Source organism: Pelodiscus sinensis, chromosome 14, assembly GCF_052426305.1.
Source record: "Pelodiscus sinensis isolate ZL-2025 chromosome 14, ASM5242630v1, whole genome shotgun sequence".
NCBI lineage: Eukaryota > Metazoa > Chordata > Testudines > Trionychidae > Pelodiscus > Pelodiscus sinensis.
Genome location: NC_143065.1, coordinates 33,891,360 through 33,915,071, shown reverse-complemented (window position 1 = coordinate 33,915,071; position 23,712 = coordinate 33,891,360). Strand labels below are relative to the sequence as shown.

Here is a 23,712-nt window from a genome sequence, read left to right as displayed (position 1 = left end):
GCATTTCTCTCACCACATGATGCTTCAGTAAGAAGCATGAAGTGCTACACATGACTAGTGTTTGACCAAAACAGCCCCTGGTCAAAAGTCTGACTTGAGTTATAAATTTTCTCTCTCTCTCCTAGCCAACTTTTCATTTGCTATGTTTCAATATTGAATACCCCCTTCCCGAGCTGTACTGACATGTGCAGGCATTGCATCCTGGTTCTGAAGGAGTCGAGAGTAGCGTTGTGGAGAGTGGTGTCTGATGTGTTTAACCCGTAAAGCAGGGGTGGGGAACCTTAGGCCTGGGGCTAGATGCTGCCATTGGCTTGCCTGGATGCAGCCCCTGAGGCTCAGCACCCCCATCCCCACATTGGGCAGAGGTGTTTTAGCACCCCTGCTGCCCCCAGGGGGCTGAAGCACACAGAATATACTAGGCTGGGGCCTCTTAGGCTCTGGTGTGTGAGGGGAATATGGAGAGTGTTTTTCTGCTTCTCAGTCGGGGGCCACAGTGAGGAGTTTTTCCCGCTTCTCACTTGTATGTGGCCCCCGACTGTTTTTTCTGTGGGTCAGTGCCCCAGACCCAAAAAAGGTTTCTGTAAAGATATATGATTGTATAGGAATAGGATTGATACAGCTCAATAATCCCTGAGCTCTATGAGCTGGATCCTACTGAAGAGGTCTCACCCTTATTACCTTGTTTTAAAGACATCGCATGTCCCTAAGCCTGCTCTTCTTAAAGCTAACGAGCCGCTTGTTGGTTTCAACTGGATCGACAGTGGGCCAAAAATGATAAGGTTCTGGCAGTTGTTTGGAGTTTGTGAAGATGCTGTGTGAGCTTCATAGAGTGGTAAATTTTAAGACCAGAAGAGACTTTTATGATCATCTGGTGTGACCGCCTGCCTAACACAGCACAGTGAATTTTGCCCAGCCCCATAGCTCTGCCAATGCATTTCAGTCTAGCTCTGCTGTGGCACCTTCGGCTCTTGTAGTCCTTGGACATCCCCGTGGCTTTGCTGGCTTCCCCCTTGTGATGACTAGAATTTGCTGCTATCCCTTGGTTTGTGCCCCCTGCACTAGGCATATAAAATCCTGGTTAAACCTTAGATTTAACCGGTTAACCAATTAAATGGGATCCCACTTCCTCCCTCTCCCGCGTGCCACTGGCAGTGCGCCCCGCTCCCTGCGCACAGGATAGCTGCTGCGGCCCCCAGCCCCCTTCCCCTCGTTGCACTTGGGGCTGCCGGCTTTGGCTGCTGGCTTTTCTCCCGGCTCCCTGCGCTGGCGCCTGCTGGCAGCTGGAACTGGCAGCACCAAGTGTGTGTGGGGGAGACTGGCTTCTGTTCCTGGTCCATCTGCCACCCCTCTCATGCAGGGGGCTGCGCCTGGGTAGTGGTTAACCAGTACCAGTGGTTAACCAATAAGGGAGATGCTTACCGGGTAGCCGGTTACTCATTCACATCCCTATCCTGCACCTGCTCAGCTCTATAGTGAGTGCATCTCTATCATGGCCACATCATCTTCTGCTCAGGACTGCTAACTTGCGGGGAGGGTTTGGAGTTTAAGAATCAGCCATGGAAGCATTAGTCAGGCTATATCAACACTACAACAGAAAGTTGATTTAAGCCATACAACTCCATCCACGTAAATAATGTAGTGGAGTCGGCTTTCCATGGGCACCGGCTCCTGTGTCCCCACAACCTTGTTGCCTCTGTATCAGAGGCAGCAAAGTGGGGGGGGGGGGGACCATGTGCATGTAGTCATGAGGTTTAACCAGTGAACCCATGCTCATCGGTTAATCGCGTAAACAACTACAGTAAACTTCTGATAATCCGGCATCTTTAGGACCCAGGGGGTGCCGGATTATCAAATATGCCGGACTATCAGAAGGGGGGGCTATGAGGGGCCTGTGGTGGGGAGGGCTAATCAAATGGTCAGTTTCAGCAGTGGCTGAATCGGGGTGCCTGGGGCAGAGCAGCTGGGGTGCTGCCGGGTTGGTCCGGTAGCGCCGCTCCTCGGCGCTGCGGGACCAACCTGGCAGCACCCCAGCTGCTGTGCCCCCGGCTTCTCTGATTCAGCTGCTGATCAGTTTTAGCAGCGGCTGAATCGGGGAAGCCGGGCGCAGAGCAGCTCCAATTGTCCGGCTGACCGCACTTCCGGGTTCCCAATGGTGCCGGACCATCAGGAGTGCTGGAGCATTGGATGCCGGACCAATGGAGTTTTACTGTATATGCTATCCCTACCCTTTACAACAGGATTTTTTCATGCAAGGGAGTATTTAATTATTATCAGTGTGCAAGGAGCATGCTTTCACTGCTGCCCATAACATCCTTTCTTGTTAGTTTAATAAAACAAATGTGTTTGGGTGACTAAGCCATGGCCTTTTCTCACGCATGTGGCCTTAACATGTTCTGGCCCTTTGGAACAGGTCTCCAAAGTTCATGAAATGTTTATGTTCCCAGATTCCTATCTTGTGCTGCTGTGCTCATATTTCCATCTGCATACAGTTGATACATGGTTCCTTGTCCCACCCAGTGTGTACTTTGTGTGTGATTTCCTGGTTTCATTATAGCTACTGATTTAAGGGATCCTGTCAGGGGTAAGTATGTCCAGTGCCACAGGAAGCAGACTGAGCAAAAGTCCATCAGAAGAAATAATTTTATATGCGGGTGGGAAACTTGAAATGTTTCCATTTAAAGATTGTTTGTCTTAAGGCTTTTCCAGACCAAAAAAATCTCCTTGTTTCATAAACAAGCGTTTGTGTGCTGCCTGTTGGGAATGCAGATTAACAATCAAGATATTAAACAAATAGATCAGTAAGGAATTAGTTGAAAGTAGAAGCGAATGAAAGAGCCTTTTTATCTGCACCACGACAAAGTATTTGTACCTACATTCAGCTAAGTCAGAAAATTTTTGCAAAGCTCATTTTCCTTCCAGCTTTACTGTTAATTGACTGTTGTCATATTACTGACAATGACTTTGAAAGTCCTCTTTACATGGTACTGAATAGAGAAATAGAAAACTAGGATTACTCAGATCCTAGCCATTAGCTGCCCTTAATAGTGTTTTTTCAGTAATTGCCCAAAATGTAAGCTGTGTCTGTCTCTAGGGGATGAGAACTGATGTCTTGTAGCAAATTAGGTCTGGTTGCAGGCAGAAAACTTGTTCTTTTAACATGCAGTCCAGCGTAGCCTTGCTAATTCATGTGCACATGTGGGAGATTCATTGCAGATTGTTTTGTCATGGCTGCTCACTTGCTAATTCCATTGTAGAATGTGCCTCATTCACCTTGAGGAATGGGCAGTTCATTTTTAATGATAATGACACTTCATATTGTCTGAGTAAATGTTCTCTTGTCTAAGCAAAGCTTTCCTTGTAAGATGAGCTCTCAACATATCACTTTACTTACTACATCACTTTGTTAGGTCTTGGCTGAAAAGTAGAGTGAGACTTCCAGTAGGGATGTCAACATGTAGCCGAATACACAGTTAACCAATAAGCCTTAAACTTATCAACTACACGCAACCACAATTTTAGGCTTATCAGTTAATCTTATCAACTATGTGCATCCCCGCCCTTCTTGCTGCCTCTGTGCAGGAACCGGTGGCCTGAGGAGCCGACTTTTAATCCGGGTCCCCATAAGCATTTGGATCCGTGGAGCCGACTGCTCCCCCTCCAACGCTGCTGCCTCTGATAGAGAAGCAGCAGCACGGAGGGTGAGGGCAGCAGGTGGGAGCTAGGGATGCAAAATTTTGATTAATTGGCTAATCAAATAGTTGATGCAATTTGCATTGACTGTTTGATTAGTTGATAAGGATGCTTCCACCTTTGAACTGTAGCAATAGCCCCAAGGCTGATAGAGGCAGCAAGTGACTAGTCGTTTCACATCCCTAGTGGGAGCTGGTACACATGGGAAGCTGGCTTTCAAGCCAGCTCCCCGAGCATATCAGCTCACGCGGAGCTGCCCTGTCCCACATCAGAGGCAGCAGCGTGTGGCAGGAGAGGTGGGAGCTGATATGCGTTGGGAGCTGGCTTTTAAGCCGGCTCTCCTCGCGTGCCGGCTCTGCAGAGCCATCTGCCCATCCTTGCTGCTTCCCCCATCTATTAGGGTATGTCTAGACTACATGGCTCTGTCAACAGAGCCATGTAGATTAGGTTTCTAGACATAGGAAAATGAAGCGGCGATTTAAATAATCGCCGCTTCATTTATATCAAAATGGCTGCCACGCTGTGCCGATCAGCTGTTGGCGGCACAGCGTGGTAGTTTGGACGCTCCGTAGTCGACAAAGGAAGCCCTTGTCGACCGCCCCATTATGCTTCGTGGAATGAGGTTTACTGGAGCGGTTGACAAGGGCTTCCCTTGTCAACCTTGGAGCGTCCGGACTACTGCGCTGTGCCGCCAAACAGGTGATCGGCACAGCGCGGCAGCCATTTTGATGTAGTCTAGACATACCCTTAGAGGCAGCAGCACTGGCAGGGGCAGGGTAGGCTGCTCCGTGGGATGCTGGCACAGCCTCTGTCTGCTGGGCTCAGAGGCAGCAGCACGGGGTGGCTGGCGGGAGCCAGTCTGAGCGGGGAGCTTGTTTTTAAATTGGCTCCCTTCGTAGCCTGGCTCCACCTGCCACCCTGCACTGCTGCCGCTGATATAGAGGCAGCAGCATGGGGTGGTGGGGGCTCCCCAGGAATGGGGATAGGAGTGCAATGGCTGCCAGCCCTGCCACCGGGGACTATCGAATAGTCGTGTAACTGTTGAAATTTGATGCGGTTACATGACTATTCAATTAATCGATATCTAACATCCCTAACTTCCAGGTGTTTCTATGAGGGTTATCAGGTGTCCTGCTGTGTGAAACGACTTGTTTTAACTAGAAGGGATAACAGAACAAAACACTCTTGTGCTCTGTTTGGTGTGATACAGCACAGATTGTTAGAGTGTAGCTTAGACCATGAGAGTTTCTTGATGTTTTTTGATGCAAGTTCTTAGAATGCTTAGGCAACGAAAATTGTATTGTCCCAATGTCTGAGGCTTGCTACTTAGTCTTGGACTAATGCCCCAAAATGATGCTCTCGTCAGAGGCCAGTGACAGCTTGTGCATCAGGTATTTCTTGAATGTGCATTGAGTTCAAGGCCGAAGGGACCATTATGGTGATCTTGTCTAACCTCCTAAATAACACAGGACAAAGGATATTTCCCAGTAATTCCTGAATCAAGCCTATATCCGCTGTTTGAGTTATAGCTTTAGAAAGAAATCTAGCCTTGATTTAAATATTTCGAGTGATGGCAACTCCAACCCATATCATATGATTTCTCAGGGTGAGTCTTCTGGACAGCAGGAATGCTTTCATGACCTGCTAACACTCCTCTTATCTCCTCTTATCTTGCAGCCCTTCAATCTGATTTTTTAAAAATATTTTTAAGGAGAAATATTCTGCATTGTGTTCGATAAACCATTTCCAGAGTGCAAGAAATTATACTAAGCTCTTCATTCCATCCCCATTTCCCCAAAAAGATGGTCATATTACAGCTTCTTTAGTTAAAGACAATGTAACTGAAGCACAAACCAGTGTAACCAACACAAACGTAGGCAGGTGTCTGAGCAGTGTGAGGTAGCTCAAGACCTTAGGTTAATGGAAAATCTGGAGTAAAAAGAGCCTTTCTAATATAGGTGCTTTGAGTTAATGAGAGGCTGTCAAATTAAGTACCATATTTTGCATCATTTTGTTTTTTTATATCAATACTATTCTAATGCACGTAGATGGTGGAAAATGAGTCTAATAAGAATAAACTGTGCTTAGCTGCATAAGCATCCTTTCTACAAAAGGGCTGTGCGCATGCTAAGGGAAGAGACATTGGCTACACCTAAATCTTAAAACATGGCCAATGATTTTTTTACTGCTTGCATAGTAGTGAGTATAAAATTCCTCAAGTTGTATTGAGGAATATAGTACTACTGGTTGTATTGTATTGTGTCTGAAAACTTCACCCTGGTGTCCAGAAAAGGCAGAAGAGATTGTCCACTCATAAATATTACCTCCGATGCCCAGTCATCTTGTAAGTTTTCTCTGAACTGCTGTCAGCTTGGCAGGCATCGAGTCAGCCAGATTGATGTGATTTTCTCATCTAAAGATGTTAGTTAACCTGTCGGCTGCCTCCTCTGATTAAGCCTCTGTCTGACTTATTGAGCATGGCAACACGGGTCTCTGAACTGCTGTGCCAGCGCATTTGCCCTGCACACTAAAGGATCAGTGGCTGGTGCCTCAGAAACGAAAAGACTGACACTGATCTGGATTGCCGCTGACAGGAAATTGAGCTCTTAGGTAATGGGTACACGTGGAGGAGGGGCTGGCTCCTCAGATGTTGCCTCAGGATAAGTCTCAGCAGTCTGGGCTGTATATAGAAGGGGTTGGTAATAGCCCACCCCAGCCCTTCCTCTGGAGAACACTTTCAGAATGAACTCCCCTTTCTCTGTTTCAGGGCTGGCAGAAGGATTAAGAAGACACGGAAGTATGACATAATCACAACACCAGCTGAGCGAGTAGAAATGGCCCCTCTGAACGAAGATGAGGATGATGATGAAGACTCGACGGTGTTTGATGTGAAATACAGGTACTTACACGAGTGGGCCTTGGTTAAAGGCTGCCTTCTGGTATTTGTTAGCTGGGGGGACAGCTCTTCCTTCCTGCAGGCTTAGCTCCTTCTCTGCTCTGTCAGTCCACAAAAGCTCCACTACTACCCTGTCCATAGCCCCTGAACCTGAAACCCATTCTGCTATGCATCCAACTTCTCCTTCTTAAAATATGCAACATCCAACAAGCCTGTAATCCCTAGAAGCCTGTGCCGAGAAGTGCCGACAGAAGAGACTGTCCAAACACAAAACTCTACAGAACCAGCATGGTTAATGTGTTGGACTTTCCTGTGCCATCCTTGGCTGCTTGTTGCATCCCATCCCATCCCTCATCCTTCCTCTGTATGTTGCAGCTGATTTGGGAAGTTGCAGTCTTCCTGTACTTGTACTTGTGTGTAAAGGGCCTAGCTCACCTCTGGTGGTATTCATAAATAGTATGTGTGAAACTAGGTGAGTTAGGCCCTTCCAGTCCAGAGCTGCTTCTCCCCACAGCTGCTGATGTGAAAAGCTGTGGGGGAAATGGGCTTAAATTGCAGCAAGAGAGGTTTAGGTTGGACATCAGGGGTGGGGAGCCTAAGGCCCAGAGGCTGGATGTGGCCCTCAGCTTGCCTGGATCTAGCCCCTGAGGCTCAAGGCTCCACCCCAACATTGAGGTGCTTGGGCTGGCACTCGAGTCCCCCCGTCATTCTCCCATGGGGCTGGAGCACACATTCTACTAGCCTGCCCCTCCGCCCCTCCCAGGCTCTGGTGTGCAGGAGGAATGTGGGGGTTCCTCATCCCTGATCTAGATGGTGCTTGGTCCTGCCAAGAGTACAGGGTATTGGACTCTTGAGGTCCCTTCCAATTCTAGTATTCTATGAAATGCTGACATACTTTCCTTAATGGTCTCTTGACATGAGGCAAGCTGGTGGGATGTTGTGTTGGGGAAGTTTGCTTCGCAGATGCCTTTGCTGTATCTGTTCTGTGATAAACAGAGGGCTTTAGTCACCAGTGCCGTCAGTCAGGCCCCCATCAGCAGCACCAGATCATGACCCTTTTTTTTAAAGTGTTTGACAGGCCAAAGTTTCAGTGCCTATCCTGCTGGAGAACTTACAGCCGCCTGTCAATGGTGGTGGGCTGTCGAACTCTCTGATTTATGGGGTTACGTATTCGAATCTCTTTTATTTGCATCAGGTTGGAGACAGTCAATGTGCCCTCTAATTTTTTCCATCCATGTGCAGAATAAATGTTATGTGCTGGCTGTGGGCGCTTTGCTAATCGGCTGGGTGGCATTTGAATCTCTCCTGGGTGGCCACCCAAGCTCTCAGCTTACAGGGTACAAGAAACATGTTTCTCACCCATACAAAGACAGCCCAAGATCCTGGCGCTTTAGCTAGGTAAAGCTCTGCTAATGATCAGGCTGCACCTGAATTCAGGCAACTCATAATTATGAGCTTGTTAGAGACTTGCACAGGTCCTCCTCTTCTTCCCCTCCCCCCCCCCCGGGGTCACAAATGTCCACATACTTCTAGTGTTGGAAATGGGGGAAGCAGTGCATTCATTCAAAGGAGCACTCAGTGGACACTTAAGCATATGGTGCTGTGTTTTGCTTTGATAATTTTCCAACCAACTAAATACACCTCTCTCTAAAAGAGCGCGTCAAGGATTGGGGGCTGGTGAAGAATGAGTCAGTTGTTTTGAGATTTGTAAATAAATAGCCCCCAAGTCCGCATAGTCTCTTCTTCCCCCTAGCTCTTTTCTTGGCCAGCTGTCGGAGCTCTCTGCAGTGCTTGGGGGCACCATATTGGCTACAGCATCTCTTCGGAGTAGAACCCTAGGAGTCAGCAAATACAGATCACTGTCCGTGCATATCTGCATCCACAGCTAGAAATTTGTAATGGTGCAGGGCTCTACCACTGAGGGTCTTAGACGGACACTAGAGTAGTTTTAGCATATAAGAGAATTAGGTGAAGTTTCACATGGGGAAAATTTTGATATGTTTCTAGCTCTGCTGCTCACTTACTGCATGATCCCGGGCCTTTGTCTGCCTCAGTTTTCCTCCATGGAACCGGTACATGTAGTGCTAACTGCTTGGAAAAGTGGCATGAAAAGATGAGGCACAGGGTGGTTTAGAAGTGCAGGCCATTGTTTCAATAAGCAGATATGCTTTATGTTGGGGTATAATTTAGGGATGTTAGAGTGGAGTCATTTACATGATTAACCAATAAGTCTGGGTTTATTGGTTAACTCTTATGACTATGCCCATCCCTCCCCTTGCTGCCTCTGTATTAGAGGTTTCAGGAGTGATGGAGTTGGGAGCTGGTACGTGTGGGGAGCCGGCTTTTAAACCGGCTCCCCATGAGCACCGGCTTCCGCCAAGCCACCTACTTCCCACAGAGGCAGCAGCACAGGAGTGGAGGGAACAGGCGGGAGCCAGTACATACGAGGAGATGGCTTTTAAACTGGCTTTCCATGCGTGCCAGCTTCTGCAGAACTGCCTGTCCCCCTTCCCCACCTTCCGCAGAGGGGCAGGAGGGAAGCTGGTGCTCATGGGGAGATGACCACCTGCTCCTCCCTTCTCCCATGTAAACATGTAACCACTAAAAATATCCATCGGTTACACGTTTACACACATACCCATTAGTTAACATCCCTAGTATAGTCCCCATTCAGATCCGTCTTGAGATGTTCCGTTTTTGCAGCTTTCCAGGGCATTCCGGCTTATTGGGGCATAGACTGTCTCATTTTGTCTTCTGCAGCACTGAGCATGCTGTCGGTGCTTAGTGAATAACATAGAGGGCATGTTGCACTCTCTCTTGGGCAGTCTTGAGTGTTGGATTATGCATTGGGATTTCTTGAGCCTGACTTAGAGAGTGGAGCTTTCTGGACTTGACCTACTTCTCTCAAACTCATTGAGGAGAATAGAAAAGCAGAACTTCCTTTGCAGGCATCCTTTGGGGCAAGGTTGCAGAGATTTTTTCTAACACAACAAACAGGAAAATCTCAGGAAATGATAATGCTGCGTGGAAATGCTTCCAGTAATAAAGCATTAGGCAAACCTACTGGAAACAATCTGGCTTGAGAGTCGTAACCATGTTTTCTACTGTTTTTTTTTTTCTTCCTCTGAGCATGTTGTGCTACTGTTTTCTCAGAAATGAAGTCAATCTTCTGGGTCTCAGAGGGTATTCGTCTGTAACTTTAAAAACAACTAGATGTCCTGTGGCACCTTAGGGACTAACAAAAATATATCTAGTATCATGAGCTTTCGTGGACAAAACCACTTCTTCAGATCTTCTTGGTCCTTCAAGTGCAGATGGGCCTTCATTAGTCATATGAAGGCTGGAATGTGGATTTGGGGGTAAGGAGAGGCAGGGGTGGTTGGCTTAGGGCAGAAGGTTGGAAAGTGGGGGGGGACTCAGGGCAGGGAGGTGTGGGGCTCAGTGTGGGTGTGTGTGTGCAGAAGTCAAGGCAGGTGGGAGGTGCAGGACTCAGAGCAGGGGACTCAGGACGGGGCTGGAAGGTGTGTGGGTGGGATTCCTGGGGCTGAGTGTAGCACTGTTCTAGCGACAACTCCTCCCGGAAGGCCGGGGTAGCATTCCCCTGCCAACGGGCCCACCCAGTTGCCTCCCCTGCAGCCTGCAGGCTCTCTGGGGGGACCAGGAATGGGGTAGAGGCTCTATCTGGAGGCAGGCAAGATGGTCACGCCCCAACCCTGCTGGCCAAACTCTTAGTGATGCATCTGCCCCCAGTGGCCACTCTCAGTATCGCATCCCTCCTCTCTCTGGCCCCTCCGTTTTGCATCCCTCCTTTCTCTGCTCCCTCCCTTTCCATGTTATGGAAAACAGTCCCATTCCTGGCACTTCCCACTTTCTGTACACAACCAAATCCTGACTTCAATTTAAGTGATAAGAGGAATCCGCATACCAAGCTTGGTGGTCCTAGCTCTTATAGTTTCGGAGAAGTTCTTGAACAAAGGGACTCTCAGATGCACAGACAGATGGACTCACAGCCAGGCACACTCTAATATTAATAGATAGAAGAAGATATAGATATATAAAATATTTACATAGCATTTCTCAGGATATTGAGGCCTGGAGATGTGGGGCAGTCAGGTGAGGAGGAGCTTAGGGCAGAGGGTGGAAAGGTGCAGGAGTCAGGGCAGGGGGTTGGCATGTGAGAAGGGTCTCAGGGCTGGGTGTAGGGGTTGCATAAGTCAGCAGGGGATATGGTGTGTGGGGGGTGTATTAAGTCAAGTCAGGGGGAGTGCCCTGGCTCAGTATAGGCTGTGGGAGCGGCCAGCAGCCACTCCCTGAGGCCGGCCCAGGGCAGTAGGGGCCCTCTCTGATGGACTGGCGCTTGCTCCCCAGGGCTGAGGTGCTTGCTGCCCCCTGGTAGTCATTATGGAGAATTACTGCCCCTGCTATCACAGCCCTTCCTTTCTGTTTGATAAGACACAGATTCCAGGCACATCCCATTGTCCAGGCACAACCAAACCTTGACCTTGCTTCAAGTTATGATATCAGGGAGTTGCATACCAAATTTGGTAGTCCTAGCTCTTGCTGTTTAGGGGGAGTTTTTAACAGACACACAGAAGTTCTTTCAAATATACAGTAGATATACACACCCCTGCACAACGCATGATACATACACTCATACCACCAAGGGAATACAGAGACCATAGATTTTGTTCCCAATCCTGTACCTTGACTCTTTCTTTCTTTGGCCTTGATAAAATCCTAGTACAACGGATACCAAACTCTGCATCCTCAGCACTCTTTGCTACTTGAGGGATGTGGTCCCTGATCTCCAGCAGCACAGCTCTAGCTTACAGGGAGAATTGAGTTGGGCGAGGTTCTCTGAGGATTTGAATGCCATAAAAAGGTCTCTGAATTGTGTGTTTAGAAACAGCAATCTGGTAGGCAGAGCACTGACCTGTGTTAGACCCATGTCAAAGATTATATCACATCCCAGAACAGTTTCTACCTTTTCACCAGGACTCAAGTCCCAGAGAGCACTGAGTTTGGCCATGGGCATTTCGGCGCATATGGCCCCATGAAGGGGAAAGATTCCTCAGCAAGGATCCATTGTCTGAAAAGAGTCTTTCCCCTGTCAACCATGTTTCATTAGCAAAGGAAAGAGAAATGAGGATGGATCTCCAGAAAGAGCTGGCTTGGTGCCCTACCTCAGTAATTCCTGTTAGAAGGCATCAGTAATGCAGCTATCCTTGACATTCCAAGCACTATGTTCAGCATCTTGTTCCTTCGGTGAACTGTTGCCTTGTGCTGGCTGCTGCCTGAAGTGTCGACTACAGCTGACGTGCCTGCCAGGAACAGAATGAAATGGAGATCTAACACTTACTGACCTTCACAAAGGCACTGAAGATCAGCGCCTCTGTACAACACACTGTGATGCTTCCTGCATATTACTGTGATACAAATAAAGGAGCGGTTTGAATATGTCGCCTGCACGAATGAATGGCTTGTAACAAGGCTTCATTAGCGGCTGCTTTAGGAAAGCTTTATTGTTTTTTTCCCTAACTCCAGAAATGTTGCCGATGCTGAAATGCTGATGGGTGAAGAGGCCGCCACGTCTTCAGGGCTGCTGCACTAGGGAAGGGACAAGACTGCTGCTTCAGCTCATTAGCTAATGAAATCAAGAAGTAACGAGCCACCACGAGGAGGGCTGAGGACTGGCGGATAATGTCACATGACACGGAGGTGGGAAGAGCCCTGCTTGTCGCCTCCTTATTTTTCTTCTAATTGTACATGACTTGAGAGGTGCTGGGAAGGAGCCTTTCAGCATCAGCCACAGGAGTGCTGCGGCTCTACTCCACTGGTCTTGCAGTGTCTTATCAGAAAGCATTTCTTTTTCTGGACAGCTTCCCCCCGTCCGAGTACAATCTCTCGCACCTGCAGATCTGTCGGCCTTGTCTGCTAATCATTGGTTGGCTTCTCCTTGCCCCTGACACAAGTGCTCCCAACTGTGCATAAGTGAACTCCACCATTTGGACTAGAATGGCTCCAAGGAAGGCGAGCCCCCAAACGGTCTTCACTTGCAACAGAGCCGTTCTTGGTAAGAATTACTGCTGCAATGGCCTCTATGATGCAAAGGTCCTCTGCTTACTGCTGTAATTCACTGGTCTCCACCAGAGAGAGGTGACTAATAGGTATTTGCTGCTGTTGTACTGGTGCAGTCCTATTGGTTGAACAGCCAGTGGTTCGATTCTCTAATGCATTGCCATATTGACCCCCTCTGCTATAGCGAATCCCATACAGGGAGAAGAGACCAAATAATGTTCTGTCATCACCCAGGAGCCTAGAAATCCATTGCCTCCCCTGCAGCCTGGGGGGACCAGGTTTGGGGTAGAGGCTCTATCTGGAGGCAGGCAAGATGGTCACGCCCCAACCCTGCTGGCCAAACTCTTAGTGATGCATCTGCTCCCAGTGGCCACTCTCTGTATCACATCCCTCCTCTCTCTGGCCCCTCTGTTTTGGAATTTTTGAATTTAGTAGAGAATCTTTAGTTTGTACATGTTGTGAAAAAATAAAACCATATACTGTAGGACCCCATTTATTCGAGGCACCTCCATTATCTGGCTCTCCATATTAACTGAGCCACCGCCACCTCGGGCTGACAGCTAGGGCTAGGCTAGGGCTTGGGCAGTCAGCCCCAGGCAGCTGATGGTTTGTTTATTTGGAGAACTGGCTGTATATCAGTAAAAAAATGTGTTTAGTTGATAGCTGTATATGTTTGTGTAGGCAGGGAAACTAAAATTCAATGTTTCATTTTAATTCTGGAGAACTACAAATATTTTTTTCCATTGGAAAATTTTATTTTTTTTATCATGGAAAACTTTAGGGTCCCTGGTCATCGCTAACCTTCTCACTGAGGTGGCCGACAAACCTACAACCTCCCAAAATGCCTTCTGGTTTCAGAGCAGCATCTGAATTCTGTGTGGTGGCTGCCTCGACTCACACTTGTATCCAGGATGTTGGAATGCAGAGACTCGAGCGTGTACGTTGGAAAAGGAGAGGGGAATGCCTGATTCGTTTGACCTTGCCTTTCTCTAATGCCTCTGTTGGGAAGGATCCAAGAGCACTTTGATGGGGACAGACATAGGCAAGCAGGAGAGAGAGAACCTCCTTAACAGGCAGTGATCCCGAAGGGCATATTGGCTTGTATGTGCTGGCAAGGTGTGTCGCTCCCTGTTACTGTGATGTCAAAGCAAGACCATAACTTTAAAATATCTGCTAGTCTCATTATGGTGGCAACTGGGCAGAGCTCTTCAGCTGGCTTGTAATACTGTTCTGAGTGAGTCCGACTCTCTTTTTAACAGCCTTATTAAACTTGTGTGCTGTGTGTTTAACTCTTCTGATTTACTTGATGTTCTGAAGACCTACATAGCTTACAGTCATATTCTGGGTTCATAGACTAAATCTGAATTTAACATGTAGGCAAGATCTGTTTTTACATCTCTTCTTCACTTGCTCACTTTTGTATTTTGGAGCATAATTTAACTTGCTCTTCCCTGCCCCCATGCAAACTGCATTCTAACGGCACACTAATTGCTGCTTAGCTGGGTACAATCGGCAGCAGTGGAGAAGTGGCACGCAAGTCTGATTGCATTCATGTTGTTTATTTTCATCGTTTGATGCTTTTGTCCCTATGGGCAGTGGTTTTCTAGTCTTGTGTATGCCACAAGAAGTGGCAGGTGGTGTAAATTCAGCTGCTGTCTGACAGTTACTTCTTCTGGATTCTCCTGCATTTTGACCATTTTGCTACAGTGAAGGTGTTGGTAAAATCCACCTTTTCAGGCTGTGAAACAGAGAACAATAATCACCTTTCCTCTGCCTAGCAGGCTAATTAGACTACTTAAAAAGCTTCACCAAACAAAATCCTGTCTATCTGCTAAAGCCACTGGCACCTTTGACAAATACAGAAGCATATTGGATTAGATCCTCCTGCAATTTCAGGAGCAGGGGAAGTGGTTCTGTCAACATCTTCTCTACTCCAGAGAATGCAGCTTCTGTGTGACAATAATCTGAAAAGCGTAACACAGAGGCTGTCAAAGCAGAGATGCAAAACTACTTAGGGAATAACACGTGCTTGAAAACCTCCTGGAAACAATTACTAGTCTGGAGTTGTGAATTTTATATTTGTTTTTATAAAAATATTACACTTAACATTCAAGAATTGACTGACAGGTTTAAGAGTCTGGATAATGAATATGGAGCCTTTTGTTTCACGGTTACTGAATCAAATGCAGCCTATACTGCTGACAAATTATCACCATTTAATAGCTCTGTGGCCAGTATGAAATAAGTGTGTTGATTTACTCCCTAGCTGACAGATGTCTTTTTTTAAGCCACCATGTTAAAGCCACCATGATAAAGCTAGTGTAGAAATGTATTAGGTGACTGAAAACCCCTGCATCAATACTTAAATTAAAACTACAGTACAGACGTTTCCTGATCAAACCCTCCACCCCTTCCCTAAAACTGGCTGATAGTCTTTAGTTTTTCAGTGCAGATTCTCATTTTTCCTTTGACTAGCAGCAGGGAAAATGAGGCCTTTTAGAAATGTGGCATCTTCCCAGAATGTTGCCTGGTGATCATGTTGCAGTTGCATATCTGGTATGCTACAGTGATGGGTGGGGCCCCTTTAACTATCATAACTAACTTCAACCAGGGTGAAATAGTGTAAACACAGTCTGCTTTAGGGATGTGAAGGGCTACTTGACTATCCGATAAGCAAATGCTTATTAGATAGATGACATTCTAGTTGACTAGTTGCTCCCCCCGGCTGCATCTATCAGAAAGAGGCAGCAAAAGGAGAGAAGAGAAGGGGGTACTTCAAAGCAGCAGCGCCATGGGGAGCCCATGGCCAGACCCCGGATGGCGCTGCTGCTGCTTTGAAATGCTGTGTGCAGCTTGGAACCATCTGGGGTGTCCCCAGGCTGCACGTGACGTTTCAAAGCGGTAGCGCTGTGTGGAGTCCAGGATCAGCTGGGAACTCCCCTGCTGACCTGGGGCTCCATGTGGCACTGTCGCTTTGAAACGCCCTGGGGAGCCTGGCATGAGGGTGCAAGTGGCATTTCAAAGCAGCAGTGCTGCCTGGAGCCCAGAATCAGCTGGAGTCCCCAGCTGATCCCGGGCTCCCTGTGGCGCTTTCTCCCTGTCGACTAATTGAATAGTCAATACAAAATGCATCGACTATTCGATTAGTCAGTTGATATTTAACATCCTTAGTCTGCTTTATGAGTAGGGAAAGCATAGATTTGGGGTTCAGTACAGGTTGGACCAGTACTGGTCTGGCACCCTTGGGACCTGACCATTCCTGACCTGGTAGGGTTCATAGTCACTGGCCCCCTTAACACCAGACTCTCAGCCCCTGGAGCGCTCTGGTTCAGAAACATCCTTGGTTCTGCCAGAGCACAGATGTTGCCAGACCAGAGTCCTGGAGTAGAGAGGTCCAACCTATACAATCTGCACGTTAGTGTCAGAGACCATATAGGGCTTGGTGCTGAAAAGGTTAGTGCCGCATTAGGAAGTTGGGACTTACCACCCCCCAGAAAAGGTTCATTTCGTGATGCAATTTAAAACATCTGCATCAACATTCTAGGGCCCTATGATTTAGAGATGAGGGGCATTCATAGCTGTAAATAATGCAGAGTGTATATTACATTAATCACTCTCCATAGAACATGTCCCTACCAGAGCTTAAATTGCATGTGCAGCTTGGAATGGAGGGTGCTATCCTGTATGCTTGTTACAGCAAGATGTTTGGTCTCTGGAGAGCAGCTATAACAGATTCCTTGCAAATGAAAGCCAGAGGCCTTTTCCGTATGATGCTAGGTGAATGCTGAGCTTTGTAGCTGTTTAAATGTATCTTTGTTTTTTCCAGTAGGCAGAGTGGGGAAAGGTTCTGTGTAAATGGAGGATATCATTTACCCTCATGTGAAGGGGGGAAATCACAGTAGCTCATGCAGCCGCTTGTTATAAATACAACAGATCGCCTGCAGTGTTGGTGCTGCTGTTACGAATTTGCTGGCCAGGTGCTGCTGTGATTGCCAACACTAGGGGCCAGAAGGCATTTATAAACCTGTGCCTTTTCCCCACTGGGCGAGATGTGCTATGAAAATCAGGGCTGAACACAGAGAGTCCTTGGTGGCTCCTTGGCTCAATAGGTTTAAGTGCTGTAGTGGTACCTAAAAGTTCTCCTCGACTCCTGGCTGCCGTAACAGTCCCTGCTGAGGCAGCTGCATCTCTTCCCTTTTCTTACCTGTGGATGAGAGGTGGAGGAAAGGAATGTGAGGGCTCCAAGAAGAAAATGGCCTGGGTAGCAACCAAAAGGAATGGGTTACCCAGAAAAACTTCCATAGCTGTGCCGTTCCGGGAGAGCTGTCCTCTGTTTCGAACTGTAGTTGTGATTGACTTAATTCTTATCTCTGAGCTTTGCCTGTTGCTCAGACTGCTTTTGGCTCATTTCCACATGTGGGTAATCAAGCCCGAAATCCACCCCTGCTTGAGCGGCTGTGATCAGAGGAGGTGGTGTTTCCTTTGTATTCCCCCTAGTATGTAAATTCCCATAGTTGCACATGGTCTGTTTTAATAACAAAGCTTCTCTGATAGTACTAATTCTCCCCCCCCACACTCTTTTCTTGCCAGGTAAAGCTGTTCCACGGAGCGCTGGTTCCCTGTGAGAAGCCAGTCAGCTGTCGAGAGCCCTGCTGAAGCCTTAACTGTGAAGGAGAAGCTTTCATCTCTGCAGTGTTGAAACCAAAACAAACATTGCCACCTCTGCGATGTTATTTATACAGTACACAGCAGCGGGGTGTTTGACTCTCTGCCCAAAATATCACCATGAAACTCTTAGTTTCCAGACTCCCACAGTAAAACGACCCGAGTTCCTCCTCATAGACTCTGCTCTGTTGCTTGAAGAGGTGGGGATTGCAAAAGCATCAGGGGCAGATACAGCACTGTGTATAGACTTTCAGCACTCAGTGGTCCAAATACATTTTGTAAAAGGAAGGGGAAAAAACCAATTAGACCAAGATGCCCAAAAGTCTTTCTTTCTAGAAACTGAATTGGATACTTTTGGTCTCTGTTAAACATATATTGTGCTAAGACTTGGAATTGTATGATCCTGGGCCTACAGAAATACTTACCCATCTGACGACAGCTGGTAGCTGAAACTGTGCTGAAGTGTTAGTTTCTGTGTATGTTTGAGTCTTTTTTTTTTATTATTTTGTGACTGTTGCAAAAAATTGTGATGAGTTGCTACTGATCTTAACAATTGCACTAAGCCCTCCTATAATGATGTACTCATTTTCCAATGGAGCTCTGGTCAGACTTACTCAAAGCAACATGAGACCATAGGGAAGCAGAGAAACAGCAAGCACTGTACTATAGGAATCCTGGATTAGAGAAAATAGATATCTATTTTTGTAATTCCCCACCCCGCGTAGGAAGTAAAACACTTCTTTTTTGCCATCTTGTATCCTTTTCTTGCTGTATCTCTTCTGCTAATCAAATTTTACAAAATATCTGATATTCAGTTGTTGAATTGCAGGATGAGAACACTGGTTCTCTCTTCCCTCCCTTGAAAGCGTTCGTGCAAATAATCCTTTCTACATCAAACTGGATTCTTCCCCCAGCTGGCTGACAACTCCTATATTACACTAAGATACGTCCCCCCCCCCCTCTTGTTGTCTGCAATTCTTCACACTTCAGAGGGCAGAGCTGTGGGACAGCTATTTTTAAAAAACTAGAATGTCTGTAATGTAGGCTGATTAAGATCCATAGACTGAGTTCTGTGCCATCCTTTGAAAGCTCTGAGTTCAAAGTTATTAGCATGGTTGCTCTGTTTCATGGCGTTCCTGAAAAGGAGCTGCAGTTTTGATGAGCTTTGCTTGACATATTGACTCTTGTTGTGTGTTCTGCCAACTTGTATGTCAAATACCTTTTTGCTTTGGGATTTTAACCCATCTGGAGCTTTTCCTGCCTTGTTGGTGTTAAAATTACCTCTTGTTTTGGGAGTATACTGACATTTGCTTGACTCTTTTGGTAAATTCTGCAGTTTGCTTGGTGGATTGTGACTGCTATGTATCAGTTGCAAAGCTGCCTCTCTGGAATGACTGTTCCAAGGCTGCCCATGATAGTGCATTCTGGAATTCTTGATTTTTTTTTTTTTTAAATCATGACCAAGTAGGTTATATTATCCACTCCTGTTCAGCGCGCTCCCAAAGCTTGCCCCCTGACACAGATGTGCTTAGTCCGCTCACTTTGGCTCTTTGCAAGAAGACGACCTCCATGTTCTGCAATAGCAATTTGCATTAACTCAAGCAAAATTATAGCTGTGTTCAAACTAGCATACAGTGTAGTTTGGTTGTGTCCCTCTGGGTCCTTGACAGATTTAGCCCCTGCATTCTAAATTCCTTTCCCCTTACCACCTACTAAATGAGAGTGTTTTGCCACTCCATGCTGCCTCATTAAAGCATAGCAATAGTTAGAAAAGTGGGTTGGAAAATGTTCATACTCCACAGATCTACTCAGGGCATGTCTCATTTCATCTCTGCTTCCTTGGCATGTGCATTTTTATTTATGTTGACCCTGCAGAGTTTACATAGCTCTGAAACAGTGAACTGGATTCCATTCTGTTTCATGAATCCCTGGCTAAACTTTGAGTTCCAAGGGCGAAATTGTTATTGCTGATGACAACATGATAGGCAGAACCCAGCTGTGGCCTCATCTTGGGTGGAATGTCCAGCACTGGCAGTTACCAAAACTGATCTCTGTTGGTTTGGAGCACTTTTGCTGTGAAACACAGAAAATGCACAGGAATCCCCAGATGCAATATCTTCAGTCACTTTTCAGACTGTGCACTTCAAAGTTGGTTGTTGGGTGAAAATCCCATTCTGTACAGATGGTATCATGCATTAAAAGAGGGAACTAAGGCAGCTGGAAGTCAGTAAAAGATGGAGGAGGAAAATTCTTTGGGACAATTGTGCTTTCATCTGAACTCTCCTAAGAGAATAGGCAGTGATGGCTTCACACCTGGCCTGTGTTGGAAAATTCTCACTGAGGACCTTTGAGTTAATACTAGTCATCAAGGCAATATCAATATCCTATTTTTATCACAGAGTAAATTCAGGTCATTCCATAGTGCTGTTATTGGGCAATATTTAATGGGTTTAGGCCATGTGGGAACCTGCCCCACCACCTTACTGCTATCTAGCCTGCCCCAGGGATACCTGGTAGTCCTGTCCTGACTGGACTGGACATGACCTGGGGGAGGTGGGACTTGAACCCATGACCCTGTCCTCCCAGGTGAGTGCCCTATGCCACATGGGAACCTGCCCCACCACCTTACTGCAGGGAGGCCCTTTATCCCACCTAGGGATCAATAGGTAGAGAAATTGAGTAGGGTAGGTCCGAGCGTACTGAGCTCTGAATTACAGGAGCCATAGGAAGACCCATAGACTAGGATGGCGCACTATGGCTTGGGAACACCTTCAAGAAAGCATGTTACAGAAATGCACCAGATGGTTCATAGTAGGCAACATGATGGACCTTTGGAGTTGGCTAAGTACTATGAAGATGAGCTGAGTTATGGGAAATTCTTGGATAGGTTGAGTCCTGAAGTGAAAAATGGCAATACTGGGTAGAAGATTGGGTGAAAACAGCTAACCCCTTGTGGCTGAGAGGGGAAAGAGTCTTGGCCTGGCTACTCTTTCTCAGTGAAAGAGCGATCGTAGCATTATGTTTGTACATTTGTGTCAAAGGAGAATTTATGAAGAAGAGCATCTTGAGCTCCAGAGGACATGGCCTTGTTTTGAAATAGCTTGTCTGGAATGTTCTGAACCTTTTCTGGGACTGAGAGCCCTTTTCATTGCACAAGACTAGTTCTAGGTTCTACAGAAGTAGAGAGATGAGGAAATAAGGCCCAGTTTAAGATATCTGATCTTTCAGAACATGAGAACTAACTCTTACTGAAATCAGTGAGTCTTTCACTGGGATTTGTCAGGCCCTTATGAGCACTTCTGGGTTTAATTAGGACTGACTTGACTATTGCTATCAAGATTGCTTCTGTAGTCCTGAAGTTTACCTTTCGGTGAGGAACAGTAGTTTTTTCCCCCAAAGGTGTCCAGAATGTAGATGCCCAACTCTTTGGAATTAGAGCAACTATCTCCCGGGGACTCCTTTTGTAAATCTAGCCTTTGCGTGTAAACTAATGGTATTGGGGGGACAGGGGATGATTGGCTGACTAATGAAGGAAATCAGGGCAGCTTCATCAGTGTCATTCAAGGTCATATCATTGAGCCTGAATGCTTACCTGATGTTAAATTGCTATTGCAAACATGGGACGATAGTTACCTAACAATTGCTGTACGTGATTTAAGGTGTTTGTCTAATTAAATTTTTCTATAGGTTTATTTCAGTTAAGACTTTAAGAGCACTTGATGTGACTCATATCCATAGTATATATAGGAGTATTTTTTTAAAGGTAGCAGTTAGTTACAACATAGCTTCTTTGATTTTGGGATATTTAATTATAGATTTCTGTTGAAGACTAGCTAGCCATTAACCACTACATTGAAGTAATAAATGTTCTGACTGTCTTACACTGTATAGAGTTCTAATCTTGTTGTGATTGTAACATGTTTCAATGTTTGCTGCTCTTTGTGTTGCATAGTCTTAAACTACTTTGGTAGATGATGTTTTTAAAGACACATTTTTATTTCTAGCAAATGAAGAACACTATTGTATAGCATTTGTATTAAACTTAATTTCCTGCTTAGCAAAATTCACTTTCAGTACTAGTTTAATCAAACCAATAGAGACAAGTAAACTAGATAGATCCCTTTTTACTCGAACATGCCACAACATAGAGAAGTACCTTACCTATGACAAATTACAGTTGTCTCTTTATTCGACTGACCATAATTCTTTTGGGGGAGGTTCCATTTCAGAAGCTCAGCTAATCAAAGACTATACCCAACTGGTTTCTTCCCTGTGGGTCTGCTATGCCTGCTTTTCTGAGAGAGAGGAATCACTTGTGTAGAATTACGCATCCATCTGACCCTCTCAGCAAACCGAATAAGGGGCAAGATCTGCCTCGCCAGAAGGAGGAAGATGGAACTGGACGCGACTTTGTCAGCAAAATGGAGAATTGATTGCAAAATGGCGAATAGTATAACCTTTGCTACTTTCTAACACTAATATCACTTTATTCTAAATACAAACTGACTTATTGTCAGTAAATGAGCACACAAGCTAGAGTTTATTTGGATACAGTTATAGCCAGTTTTGTAAATATACCCTCAAAATTACAGCATCAACAGTAATTTAATCAGGGTGGAGTTTGTGGATTTAATTAAAATTTTTCTTAGTTGATTTCTGCTTCTGCAGATTTTGTATGAGGTTTTGCAAGGCCCATGCATTCCTGTGTGTGCAATCACCAGGCCATTGATGAAAATGTTGGATTAGGATTTCCCTTGTGACCCAAAGGCTTGTGTTTAAAAAAAAATGGCAGTGCAAGTTTGGATGGACATCTCATGTTACGGTAGGAACTGTTGTCATTAAACATGTTCTTGTAAATCCATTTCTGTTGAGAGTTCTGTTTGGGAAGGGTGGATGACAGGCCTTTCTGGAGAGAGGAATGTTACTGGTGACTTCTGATCAACATAAAGGGGAATCTTGCTTTGTCCCCCATTACTGATGATTGCCAGATTCTTATGTGCAAGCCCCTTTGTCTGGTGGGAATCCAAAATACACTGAGATACAGAGAGGGCAGCACAGTGCAGTGATTGTCTGAATGAGGAAGGAAATGAATCAACACAATCCAGCTCAGTCCTCACCATGACTGTGCTCAACAATCTGGGGTCAGCTAGACAAAAGTCTTTGAGTTTTCTTCTGCTTCTAGTCAATAGGACAAACATCTTGCAGCATGTGATGTCCCTAAGCAGGATGCCAGCCAACCTGATTGCCAGCAGCTTTCAGGTGGGGTGCATTGATGTAAACCACAATTTAATTCACCAAAAAAAAAATTTGAGTTAAATCAAGGTACCAAAAAAGCTAAGACAGACTGTGCTTAGATTTTGCACTTAATTTTGGAGTAAGCCCCATTGTATTCATTGGCACGTCTGATTTTTAGAAAACGAGAAAAGAATGGGGTTCCTATGGGAAAACTGAGTTATGCTGAAGTAAAATAGGGAATACATTTATGGCATCACCATTATGGTGTGTGGCCATGATGTTCCAAAATAAGAGGCATGTATTATGTAATATAAATTAAGAAAATGACACTAAGTGGCAACTGGCAACTCTAGATTTCTCTTACTGCAGCTTTCTGTACTGTATACTTGAGTGACCGATTCTAAACCTAATTAACTAATTAAAAAGCCTCAAGGATTAGCTAAGCTAATTTTTTTTTCTAGCAACATCCAGCACAGTAAACATCATGGGAATTTACTTGTCAAGTCACACTAATACTAAAAGTCATTGAGAGAGTCTTGAAGAATGATGTATTGCAAAGTGAATTATTCAGTTTCTAACCAGTTGATCCACTCAGCCATATCCACATCTATATCATTTTCTCCCAATAAGCAGTTTTCCTTATGGTGTTTCATTCTTGCAACTAGGCCCCACATCATCTTGCACTGTGTACACTTGACACATTTTACTTTTTTACCTAGGGAATGAGTTTCTGCAAAATATTCCCAGAGAGGTACATTCAGAAGCCAGGACAGTTTTTCTATGGCAAAAGTGTGGAGGAATATAGGAAGCTGTGTGTGTGCTGAATGTCTTCCTTTTTCCTTTCCAGTCCATTCCATATATTGTGTGTCTGCCTTAAGACAAGATCTTAATTAACTCCTCTGCTGTGCTTGGCCAAGGACCACCACCACATAAGCACAGAGCAAAAACAATCCTCTCCAGCATGTCTCTTTTTGCACATGTTACTTTTTAGTCTGCTGAGAAACAGAAATTAGAAGCCCAGGACTGTCAAGAAGCAAGACCTGGTAGTTAGGGTGGACAGACTAGAGCCGTTGATTCATTTTTTAGACTGTTAAGTGGAGGTGTAGCACATTTGGGATGACGTTTAATTGTAACTGTTCATTTTAAAT

At 45.7% G+C, this 23,712-nt stretch overlaps 1 protein-coding gene across 4 annotated transcripts in view; it reads left to right on the top strand.

Annotated features, from left to right (window-relative positions):
• The window catches only part of FAM174B (family with sequence similarity 174 member B), a 73,189-nt gene that overhangs the window by 11,056 nt on the left and 38,421 nt on the right, over positions 1 to 23,712 (top strand). Inside the window, exons 2-5 of one of the 4 annotated variants that reach the window (XR_012895722.2) lie at positions 6,458 to 6,589; positions 12,131 to 12,659; positions 13,446 to 13,898; positions 17,255 to 22,190. Coding sequence is in view for 2 of the 4 variants with exons in the window: in XM_075897017.2 (XP_075753132.2) it covers positions 6,458 to 6,589; positions 17,255 to 17,258 (136 nt within the window). In the remaining 2 variants the exon portion in view is untranslated. Of the gene's footprint in view, positions 1 to 6,457; positions 6,590 to 12,130; positions 12,660 to 13,445; positions 13,899 to 17,254; positions 22,191 to 23,712 lie in introns of those variants that run through there. The other 3 variants (XR_012895721.2, XM_075897017.2, XM_075897016.2) reach the window with 3 other exon arrangements.